This window comes from Salvelinus sp. IW2-2015, linkage group LG30 (assembly GCF_002910315.2).
Source record: "Salvelinus sp. IW2-2015 linkage group LG30, ASM291031v2, whole genome shotgun sequence".
NCBI classification, from domain to species: domain Eukaryota; kingdom Metazoa; phylum Chordata; class Actinopteri; order Salmoniformes; family Salmonidae; genus Salvelinus; species Salvelinus sp. IW2-2015.
Genome location: NC_036869.1, coordinates 14,406,694 through 14,419,074, shown reverse-complemented (window position 1 = coordinate 14,419,074; position 12,381 = coordinate 14,406,694). Strand labels below are relative to the sequence as shown.

The 12,381-nt window shown below is 42.0% G+C and overlaps 1 protein-coding gene across 6 annotated transcripts in view; it reads left to right on the top strand.

The window, feature by feature from the left end:
* Nucleotides 1-12,381, top strand: part of LOC111954823 (A-kinase anchor protein 9) — a 126,213-nt gene that overhangs the window by 77,932 nt on the left and 35,900 nt on the right. For 5 of the 6 annotated variants that reach the window (XM_023974735.1, XM_070436178.1, XM_070436177.1 and 2 more), the window contains exons 19-21: nt 850-983; nt 1,383-1,573; nt 5,350-5,588. In XM_023974735.1, the coding sequence (XP_023830503.1) occupies nt 850-983; nt 1,383-1,573; nt 5,350-5,588 (564 nt within the window). The remainder of the gene's footprint in view (nt 1-849; nt 984-1,382; nt 1,574-5,349; nt 5,589-12,381) is intronic. The other variant, XM_070436176.1, reaches the window with a different exon arrangement.

Here is a 12,381-nt window from a genome sequence, read left to right as displayed (position 1 = left end):
AGAACCCATTATAATAATGCAGTTTTTCAGTGATGATGAATGGAGACTTGCCCCTCGGGTGTGAATGGAAATGAATTGTGTTCGGAATCCATTATGTTATGCAGTGTTTGATGAATGGAGACTCACTCAGTAGTGTGAATTGAAATGTCTTCAGGCTATGTTTATACAATCAGCCCCTGGAACATCCATGATGGCGGTCACTCAACCTTTTTGGCCCCTTGATGTGTTTTAGTTATTAATATGTTATACCCGCAATACATTCAATCCTTTTAATCTATTGACTGCATTTACTGATGTTCAGTTGGGACTATGTGCTCTTTGCATTATAGCCTAACTTATTATGACATGAAGAGTACCTACTCTATAACAGTTTTTAATTTCATTTAAATGTCAAATTGCTCAAAGGTAAAAAGATTGTGGCAGAAACCTCAACAGCCTCAACCAGTATACACAATGTAAACGTCCATTCCTAAATGACCACATCTCTCGATTATCTATCTGAATTAGCAGCATTTCTGTTCTCTCACCAAGAGAGGGAGCCACTCTACTTCCTGCATCAGCCCATTGTCTCAGGTGCACTTGTTGCCATAACAGCACAGATACTAGTGTTTCCCTCGCTTCCATGGAAGTTAATGTGTTTGTGAGTGTGTCTGTACTGGGGCGCACTGGGACTCTCATCTGATTTGAATCCACCATCCTTATAATGGTCATGCCTTTAGCTTGCCTGGCTGTCACTATCTCATGTTTCCAGGGATCGTCAACACAGTGTGGAAGTGTGTGCTTGTCTGTAAACGGGTGATGACAGGGCTGTTGTCGTTCTTCTCCCTCCTGCCGGTCCGTCTGCTGAAGAAGAGCGGAGATGAGGAAGAAGGAGAGGAAGATGAAGAGGTCAGGAGGAAGATGGCAGTGAGTGGAATGGTTTCGTCACAAGTTGGAGGGGATGGCTCTTCCTGTCCAGATCATCAGGTCATCACTACTGAGAGGTATGACTATAGAACGAGAGAAATGTTTCAATTCATTTATATTGTAGAAAATGTATTTAACTCCAGTGCACGTCATGATTTTACCTCTGCAAATTTTATTGGACCCGACCTATCCTAAAATGTGTAAGTATAAGCTGTGTTCTATACTGAATATGACAATGTAATATTTTTATATAAGTGGGTTAATTCAACAGGAGCTCTTAAAGAACAATATTACAACAACAACAAAAAAGTTAATTCAAAAACAGATTTATGTAGTGACTATGACAAAGGACCACAACCAAAGCACTTGTGCGATATGCATCTTGCCAACCTCACCCGTATCCAAAACATTTGTTTCAAGTGAATGAAAGACCATAATCTTTTGTCCCACCAACTTTTCTTCTCTTCTTTCCTCAGGAATCTGCTGCGTAAGGCCAACGAGAGCCTCCGCCAGGTGCTGAGTGATGTGCTCAAGACCACAGCGGCCGCTGAGGAGACCATTGGACGCCACGTGGAGGGGCTGCTTGTACCCCCGTCCTCCTCACAGAAACGCACCTGGCAGAGAGCTGCTGGCGAGCCCTTCAGGCCTGCCACAGGGGCTGCGGGAGGTTAGTTGAGCAGCCAATTCCAAATCAACCCCTACCTCCTGTGCATGTTTTGAGAAGTAAAATGGGGTGAGCATTATGGCTCCTCCGGGCCTTACTGGTGTCACAATTAATTTACATTTCTAACCAACACATCTGATTACACTTAACTGAAGGCCATGATTAGTAGCTAGGGCTAGGGATCGAAGTCTTGGAAGAGCTCTATCCCTCTCCATCAAGATGATTTAGATTTTATTAAATAGATCCAGACAAAACCAGAAGAGGTGCAAGGGTTGAGGGCTCGCTGTGTGACAGAAATATACACAGGACCGGAAGGAAAGATGGGGAGAGAGAATAATTATTGCCATGGAAAATGTCAGATTTAATTTTGTATGAATTTTAATTGGCTGTTAACAGGGCCTGCCAGTGGCAATACTGGTTTGAAAATCTAAAGAGGTCCTGACTGACTGGTTACCTTCTACCTTTCTCTATGGCATCAGAGTAAGGGAAGTCAGGTTAAAATATATAAAGGAGTTGCTACGCATCACATTGAATTAATTGTGGATGTACACTGAGCGTATAAAACATTAGGAACATCTGTTCTTTCCATGACATAGACTGACCAGGTGAATCCAGGTGAAAGCTATGATCCTTTATTGATGTAATTTGTTATATCCACTTCAATCAGTATAGATGAAGGGGAGGAGACAGGTTAAAGAAGGATTTTTAAGCCTTGAGACAATTGAGACATGGATTGTGTATGTGTGCCATTCAGGGGGTGAATGGGCAAGACAAAAGATTTAAGTGCCTTTGAATGGGGTATGGTAGGCGCACTGGTTTGAGTGTGTCAACAACTGCAACGCTGCTGGGTTTTTCATGCTCAACAGTTTCCAGTGTGTATCAAGAATGTTCACCAGCTTGATAACTGTGTGAAACATTGGCGTCATCATGGGCCAGCATCCCTATGGAACGCTTTCGACACCTTGTAGAGTGCAAACTCTAACAAATTGAGGCTTTTCTGAGGGCACAAGGGGTTGCAACTCAATATTAGGAAGGCGTTCCTAATGTTTTGTGCACTTGGTGTATACAGTATCATCAATGTTAGTATACTTCCTTACAGAAATGTTAGTATACTTCCTGAATTGAATGGAATTGACCCAAACAAGGCTGCTAGGATACAGGGGAAATTCATACATGTAATATCAATGCAAATTTCACTTTATTGTTTAAATATTTTCATCATACAACCTTCGTCAGGCTGACCAAAACATGAAAAATGATCACGTTTGTATATTTTCATCATTACAGCCAATGGCTGCTTAGTGCACAAAAATCTGTTTCATTATGCAGACTGAGAGAGAAATACACTTGATTCCCCAGGGACTATAGAATTCATGGCATTTTTTTTGCCCTGCACCTAACAATGTTAAAAATCAAGTTCCCACAGCTGCCAGAGGAAAAGCAGTCCAGCCAGACTGACAGACCTGTCACTAGTAGGCATCGTTTCAGAATCACATGCTGTAACTGATGAATCATAGGAATGAATCCAACTCTGAAGGTGACATGGCAGTCCTTCGGTAACACCTTTAACCAGACTCTTATTGTAGAGCTCAGAGTTTTTCCTGGTCACTGCCCCATACGACTACTTGGTATTAACAGAATGTACACTGGGTATACAAAACATTAAGAACAGTTCTTTCCATTTAATAGACTGATCAGATGAATCCAGGTGATCCCTTATTGATGTCACTTGTTAAATCCATTTCAATCAGTGTAGATGAAGGGGAGGAGACAGGTTAAAGAATGATTTTTAAGCCTTGAGACAATTGAGACATGGATAGTGTTTGTGTTGCCAACTGCAACGCTGCTGGGTTTTTTGACGCTCAACTGTTTCCCGTGTATATCAAGTATGGTCCGCCACCCAAAGGACATCCAGCCAACTAGACACAACTGTGGGAAGCATTGGAGTCAACATGAGAGAGCATCCCTGTGGAACGCTTTCGACATCTTGTAGAGTCCATACCCCGACGAATTGAGGCTGTTCTGAGGGCAAAAAGGGGGAGGTGCAACTCAGTATTAGGAAGGTGTTCTTATGTTTGGTATACTGAGTGTGTAATTCCCTCCAGATAATACTTGCTCATAACCTTTATTTCACACATCATAGAATCACATGACTAGATAGCTGAATGAAGCAATTGAGGTCAGGTGCACTTGTTCAAGGGCACAACCTCCAGTATACCCTACCCTGGATTTGAACCTGCAATTTTATGGTCCATCCATTCCCCAACCACTCCCTAACTATCAGACAATAATCATTATGCCATTATACTCCTTAGTGTCTACAGTATATTCTCATCTCTCATATGTTGGTATGTGGCCCAAAGGTGGAGTCGCCAAATGTGACAGGTGTGTTTAAGACACAACACCCTGCCAAGCGTAGCCATATGTCTCTCCCTTCTGTGTCTACAGGCTTAAGAGGATACTGCCAGATTCTGGCATATAAGTGAAATGATGAAGTCTACAGGTACAGTAGCAATGCTACCGTACCTGTAGACTTCCAGTCATTGTGCTAACGCTAGTTAGCATTGGCTTGTGATGTTAACTCTAACTTCCTTCATACTGCACGCAGACACATAAAAATGGTATCCACAAGTTCATCTGACTCTGGGTAAGTAGAACAAGGCCTTCAATGCCAGAACCTCGCAGTATCCCTTTAAGCTGCAAAGTCAAGTAAACATCTGCATGCCCTCTCGACACACACGAAACACGCATACGTGTGTACACACAGATACTGTAGAGTGCACATATACACATAAAACAAACACACAGACACCTATGCATTAGTGCAAAACTAGGTGAATTATTGTGGTTAGATTTTACAGTTCAGAGAACTAGCTATTTAACCAACCGCTTTACTTTTTTACAACTTTTCATACGGTCTGGTATTTTATCAATGAATTATAGCTGTTGACAGGGTTAATTTGACTGTCACGTGAACTTGATGTTTGGGTGAACAAAATAATTATCAATGTGCACAATAGAACTGACTCCTTTTAAAGATTCTAAGATATTTTTTTTATTCTGATCTTGTTGTCACAAAGTACATGACAACCAGGATTCCCTATTCATGATCATCTCATACACTTGTATCAACCACACATATGGCATGTGTATTTTCATTCAAATGTTGTTAGCAGTCATGATGGAAGATGCCAACTGTGATCCACCACCTAATAATAATGTGAGCCGTAATCTTTCCCCCTGCATTCTCTTGCTAGAAAAGTGTGGACCAATGCACTGAGAAGAGAGAGGGAGTAAGAGATGACTTGTGTCCCTCCTTAGAATATAGAGGCAATTGTGGATCATTCAGTAGCACCATGTCCGTTATTTGCTGTTTAGTTCTGTGTGTGGTCGTGTCTAGGGTGGCACTACCAGTCAGCTAGGATAGAGTCTGTAACCTCTGTTTTCATAGATTATACTTGTACATTATGTAGCAGTATGAATGTGATATTGGCACAAGGACAGTGCTCAGTCTACTAGACTAAGGAAGGGATGGGCAACTCCAGTCTTCGGAAGCCTTGTGTCTGATTAACATCTGAGATACTATCCCTTATATTATAATATGTTATGTTATATGTTATAATATAATATGTTCATAAATGCTTTGGCCAAAAATGTATTCTTTGGATAAAAATAAAATTAATGACTGGTTGATATTGGTGACAATGAACACTTGTTTCCAATGAAGTGTTTTCTCCTGACAATTAACCTTGCCCTCCATTTTGGTCGTTTATGCCCAGATGCGTCGGCGACTGAGAGTTGCCAGGGAAGCGAGCCTGGGGTGGACGACGTGAGCGTGTGGTCGGGCGAGACGGAGACGGACGAGGGCCTGGAAATGTCCCAGCAGATGATGACAGACAGTCACAGCCTGTTGCCGGAGCTTCAGCTGGAGAACGAGGAGTACCTCATGAATATTAGCTCCCGCCTCCAGGCTGCCGTGGAGAAACTGCTGGTGGCCATTACTGAGACGACCAATCAGGTACATTACAGCATAATAAATTGTGGACCACACAGAAAATCTGTATTGTTTAACTATACATTTTCCTGTGAATCAAAGTGCCAAAAGCATTTTTTGCTGTCTTGTACAAATTGACAGTCATTTAAAAGGCCGTTTTTGATTACATCAATGTGGAGAAATCTAAATGCACTCTGACATACAGTGAACTCCAAAAGTATTGGAACAGTGACGCATATTTTATTATTTTGGCTCTGTACTCCAGCACTTTGGATTTGAAAGGATACAATGACTTTAAAGTGCAGACTGTCAGCTTTAATTTGTGGGTATTTTAATCCATATCGGGTGAACTGTTTAGAAATTATAGCACTTTTTGTACATAGTCTCCCATTTTAGGGGACCAAAAGTATTGGGACAAGTTCACTTGTGTATTAAAGTAGTAAAAAAAGTTTAGTATTTGGTCCCATATTCATAACACGCAATAACTACATCAAGCTTGTGACTACAAATTTGTAGGATGCATTTGTTGTTTGTTTTGGTTATGTTTCAGATTATTTTCTACCCAATAGAAATTAATGGTAAATAATCCATAGTGTAATTCTGGAGTCACTTTTATTGTAAATAAGAATAGAATATGTTTCTACATTAACATGGATGCTACCATGATTACGGATTATCTTAAATGATTAGTGAATAATGATGAGTGAGAAAGTTGGAGGCATAAATATACTATAATGTAAATTATTTTTTCCCCCCTCATCAATTTACACACACTTCCCCATAATGACAAAGCAAAAACAGGGTTTTTGACATTTTGCTAATTTATATATATTTTTTAAACCAGGAAATATTGCATTTACATAAGTATTCAGACCCTTTACTCAGTACTTTGTTGAAGCACCTTTGGCAGCGATTACAGCCTTGAGTCTTCTTGGGTATGATACTACAAGCTTGACACACCTGTATTTGGGGAGTTTCTCCCATTCTTCTCTGCAAATCCTCTCAAGCTCTGTCAGGTTGGATGGGGAGCGTTGCTGCACAGCTATTTTGAGGTCTCTCCAGAGATGTTCGATCGTGTTCATGTCCAGGATCTGGCTGGGCTACTCAAGGACATTCAGAGACTTGTTCCGAAGCCACTCCTGCGTTGTCTTGGCAGTGTGCTTATGGTCGTTGTCCTGTTGTTAGGTGAACCTTCACCCCAGTCTGAGGTCCTGAGAGCACTGGAGCAGGTTTTCATCATGGATCTCTCTGTACTTTGCTCCGTTCATCTTTCCCTTGATCCTGACTAGTCTCCCTGCCACTGAAAAACATCCCCACAGCATGATGCTGCCGCCACCATGCTTCACCGTAGGGATGGTGCCAGGTTTCCTCCAGACGTGAAGCTTGGTATTCAGGCCAAAGAGTTCAATCTTGGTTTCATCAGACCAGAGAATCTTGTTTCTCATGGTCTGAAAGTCTTTAGGTGTCTTTTGGCAAACTCCAAGCGGGCTGTCATGTGACTTCCATCTCTCCACTCTACCATATAGGCTTGATTGGTGGAGTGCTGCAGAGATGATTGTCCTTCTGGAAGGTTCTCCCATCTCCACATAGGAACTCTGTAGCTCTGTCAGAGGGACCATCAAGTTCTTGGTCACCTCCATGACCAAGGTCTTTCTCCCCTGATTGCTCAGTTTGGCTGTGCGGCCAGCTCTAGAAAGAGTATTGGTGGTTCCAAACTTCTTCCATTTAAGGATGGAGGCCCCTGTGTTCTTGGGGACCTTCAATGCTGCAGACATTATTTTGGTACTCTTACACACATCTGTGCCTCGACACAATCCTGTCTTGGAGCTCTATGGACAATTCCTTCGACCTCATGGCTTGGTTTTTGATCTGACATACACTGTCAACTGTGGGACCTTATATAGACAGGTGTGTGCCTTTCCAAATCATGTCCAATCAATTGAATTGATTCATGAGGGGGAGAAAATATAAGGCTCTAACGTAACAAAATATGGGAAAAGTTAAGGGGTCTGAATACTTTCCGAATGCACGTTATGTGGAAACCCCTTAAAATTTGTGGATTCTGCTATTTCAGCCACACCCGTTGCTGGGAGGTGTATAAAATCGAGCACCCAGCCATGCAATCTCCATAGACAAACATTGGCTGTAGAATTGCCTTACTAAAGAGGTCAATGACTTTCAACATGGCACCGTCATAGAATGCCACCTTTCCAACAAGTCAGTTTGTTCAATTTCTGCCCTGCTAGAGCTTCCCCGGTCAATTGTAAGTTCTGTTATTGTGAAGTGGAAACATCTAGGAGCAACAATGGCTCAGCCGCGAAGTGGTAAGCCACACAAGCTCACAGAATGGGACCACTGAGTCCAAAAGCACGTAGCGCGTAAAAGTCAATACTCACTACCTAGTTCCAAACTGCCTCTGGAAGCAACATCAGCACAATAACTGTTCGTCAGGAGCTTCATGAAATGAGTTTCCATGGCCGCGCAGCCGCACACAAGCCTAAGATCACCATGCGCAATGCCAAGCGTCGGCTGAGGTGATGTAAAGCTCTCCTCCATTGGAGCAGTGGAAACGCGTTCTCTGGAGTGATGAATCACGCTTCACCATGATTCAGTCCGACGGACGAATCTGGGTTTGGAGGATGCCAGGACAACGCTACCTGCCCCAAAGCGTATTGCCAACTGTAAAGTTTGGTGTAGAAGGAATAATGTTCTGGGGCTGCTGTTCATGGTTTGGACTAGGCCCCTTAGTTCCAGTGAAGGGGAATCTTAACGCTACAGCATACATTCTACATTCTAGACAATTCTGTGCTTCAAAAATTGTTTCAGCACGACAATGCCCCTGTGCACAAAGTGAGGTCCATACAGAAATGGTTTGTCGATCGGTTTGGAAGAACTTGACTGGCTTGCACAGAGCCCTGACTTCAACCCTTATCGAACGCCTTTGGGATGAATTGGAACGCTGACTGCGAAGCCAGGCCTAAATGCTCAACATCAGTGCCAAACCTCACTAATACTCTTGTGGTTGAATGGAAGAAAGTCCCTGCAGCAATGTTCCAACATCTAGTGGAAAGTCTTCCCAGAAGAGTGGAGGCTGTTATAGCAGCAAAGGGGGGACAAAGTCTATATTAATGCCCATGATTTTGTTTTGAGATGTTTGACGAGCAGGTGTCCACATACAACAACAACAAAAAATTAATTGTCCCAATACTCACTGTATCTAACGCTAGGTAGGGCCGGGACGATATCAGTTTTGCTATTCTCATTAGTATCGCGGCAAGGAAACAAAACACGAAGCAAATTTAACTTCTTTAGGAAAACAGCCCTAATGTTGGAAACAAACATCATGTTGTCATCCAGAGTCACATTTGTTTTCCAAGCTATAGCACACAATATTTTACATACAGCAGGTTTTTAAAGGACCAAAGAGTTGGGTCTGCCTCGTGTTTTCATTTTTGGCATGAAAATAGTATTGCTATACTGGTATCACTGCCCTGGCGGTAGGCTACATACGGTAAATACACTGTTCCTGGTACTGTGTGTGAGCAAAATACCAGAGCTGTACAACTGTTGGTAATGAATGGCTTTGTTACCTAAACATTATCTTGTTAATATTCCCATATTGTTACTTAATTCAAGTTAGCTGTGGCTGTTAAGTTCTAGGAAGCTACAACTACATTAATGCACTCTTTGTGAAATACATGACATGCATGCAGTTATTGTCAAATGTGTAAATGGCCAATCACTGACAATACACAATGCCTTTTGCACAGTCATAACCCCCTGTGGTATTTGAGTCTGGTCACACCCAGCCCCTTTAGAGATGAGACTGCAGAATCCTCTTTGCAAGGAGATAGCCGTAGCTAGAATTCATTCACCACACAATAGGGCTGTCTCATTCCCAGCGGTTGCCTGTAGATACTGGCCGATTTGCATAGAGCTTTGTCTCCCTTCCTCCCCCTTAGCCTATTCTAATCCAGTTGAACTCCGATGACTCCTCCCCCTCAGGCTACTACTGCCCGTGCACTGTGCATGTGTCCTCTGCCAACCGAGAGATACTTTATACATCATTCAAATGTGGTACAGTTTCTGCATCATACTACATCTTCTTTTCCGTTTGTCCTATAACTCACAGTGTAGTAGTTGAGCACAATAATTCATGTAGTATCAACGCTACAGAAATCACTGAGTTAATTATGGTTGTGTTGATCCTTAAACATCAACATTGGTTTAACATTGAAATAATGTTGTGCTGGAGAAAGGCTCAACTTTGTGTGGGAACTTCTCTTGAATCATGTTGTATGATATAAGCATATTCCAATACACCTGTAAGAGAGCTGATATCAGGTGTTTAAAGACCAAACAAGACACCTGTAACTTTAGCTTGATGTTACACAGATAGACTGTGTGAGCGTGTGTCCGTGTGTGATAAATGTAAAATCTCTAGCTCCCTACCCGGACAGCCCAATAAAGTCAGCAGTTTGTGTACTCTGAACCAGTCGGCGAGTTTAAAGTTTCAACCTTAAATCAATAAAAAATATATTTTATGTATGGAATGTTGACCAAGGATTATGTGAATACATGTCAAATACTAAGTGTCATTTCAAAATGGAGATACAGTGCCTTCAGAAAGTATTCATACCCCTTGACTTATTCCACATTTAGTTGCGTTACAGCCTGTTTTCAAAATTGATATTTTTTTACCTATCTACACAGAATATATATAATGACAAGTGAAAAAAAAAATGAAAATGAAATGTATAAATATCTAATTTACATACAGTACCAGTCAGAAGTTTAGGGTTTTTCTTTATTTTTACTATTTTCTACATTGTAGAATAATAGTGAAGACATCAAAACTATGAAATAACACATGGAATCATGTAGTAACCAACCATATATAATATTTTCTATATGAGATTCTTCAAAGTAGCCACCCTTTGCCCTGATGACAGCTTTTCACACTATTGGCATTCTCTCAATCTTCTTCATGAAGCAGTCACCTGGAATGCTTTTCCAACAGTCTTGAAGGAGTTCCCACATATGCTGAGCACTTGTTGCCTGCTTCCTTCACTCTGCAGTCCAACTCATCCCAAACAATCTCAATTGGGTTGAGGTCGGGTGATTGGAGGCCAGGTCATCTAATGCAGCACTCCATCACTCGCCGCCTTGGTGAAATAGCTCTTACACAGCCTGGAGGTGTGTTTTGGGTCGTTGTCCTGTTGAAAAACAAATGATAGTCCCACTAAGCGCAAACCAGATGGAATGGTGTATCGCTGCAGAATGCTGTGGTAGCTATGCTGGTTAAGTGTGCCTTGAATTCTAAATAAATCACACCACCACCTCCATGCTTCACAGTGGGAACAACACATGCTGAGATCATCCGTTCACCTACTCTGCTTCTCACAAAGACACGGCGGTTGGAACCAAAAATTTCACATTTGGATTCATCAGACCAAAGGACAGATTTCCATCGGTCTAATGTCCATTGCTCGTGTTTCTTGGTCCAAGCAAGTCTCTTCTTATTGTTGGTGTCCTTTAGTAGTGGTTTCTTTGCAGCAATTCGACAATGAAGGCCTGATTCACGCAGTTTCCTCTGAACAGTTGGTGTTGATGTGTCTGTTACTTGAACTCTGTGAAGCATTTATTTAGGCTGCAATCTGAGGTGCAGTTAATTGCCGATTTCTGAGGCTGGCAACTCCTAATGAACTCTGCTTAACACTTTCGGTTACTACATGATTCCATATGTGTTATGTCATATTCAATTGTTTGGACATGATTTAGAATCACCTGTCTATATAAGGTCCCACAGTTAAAACTATACCAGGGGTATTCAAATCTTACCCAATGAGGTTCAGAGCATGCTGGTTTTTTGTTCTACCTGATAATTAATTGCACCCACCTGCTATCCCAAGTTTAAATCAGTCAATGATTAGAGGGGAACAATGAAAAAACACAGTGGAACTGGCATTTCTAGAGTGTTGAAAGCTTCCAAGAGCACAGTAGTCTCCATCATTGAAAAAATATGGAACTACCCAGACTGTGGGTAGAGCTGGCTGTCGGACCAAACTGAGCAACTGAGCAAGAAGGACCTTGGTCAGGGAGGTGACCAAGAACCCAATGAGCACTCTGCCAGAACTACAGAGTTCCTTGGCTGAGATGGGAAAACCTGCCAGAAGGACAACAGTCTCCACAGCACTTCACCAATCTGGGCTTTATGGGAGAGTGGTCAGACTGAAGACACTCCTGAGAAAAAGGCACGTGACAGCACGCATAGAATTTGCACAAGGGAATGTGTAAGACTGAGAGCATAAGGCAAAAGATGGTGTTCTGGTGAGGTATATGGGAGACTGGTAAGGATAGAGGAAACAATGAATGGAGCAACATACAGGAAAATCCTTGATGACAACCTGCTTTAGAGTACAAACGACCTTAGACTGGGACAAAGATTTTACGTTCCAACAGGACAATGACCCCAAGCATACAGCCAAATAAACACTGGATTGACTTCAGAACAATAACGTGAAAGTCCTTTTGTCAAGGGGTATGAATACTTTCTGAAGGCACTGTAACTGCCTAGTGGTGGGAAGGCAAGCTCAGAAATCAATCAAGATCTCCACCTTCACAAGACCGAATGGTTCATTTAAAGGGATAGTTCGGGGTTTTGCCAGAGGCCCTTTATCTACTTCCCTAGAGTCAGATTAACTTGTGGATACCATTTCTTTGTCTCTGCTTTCAGTTTGATGGAGGTTACCAACTAGCGTTATCGCAATTGCTAACTTGCGTTAGAGCAATGACTGGACATCTATGGGAACAGCTA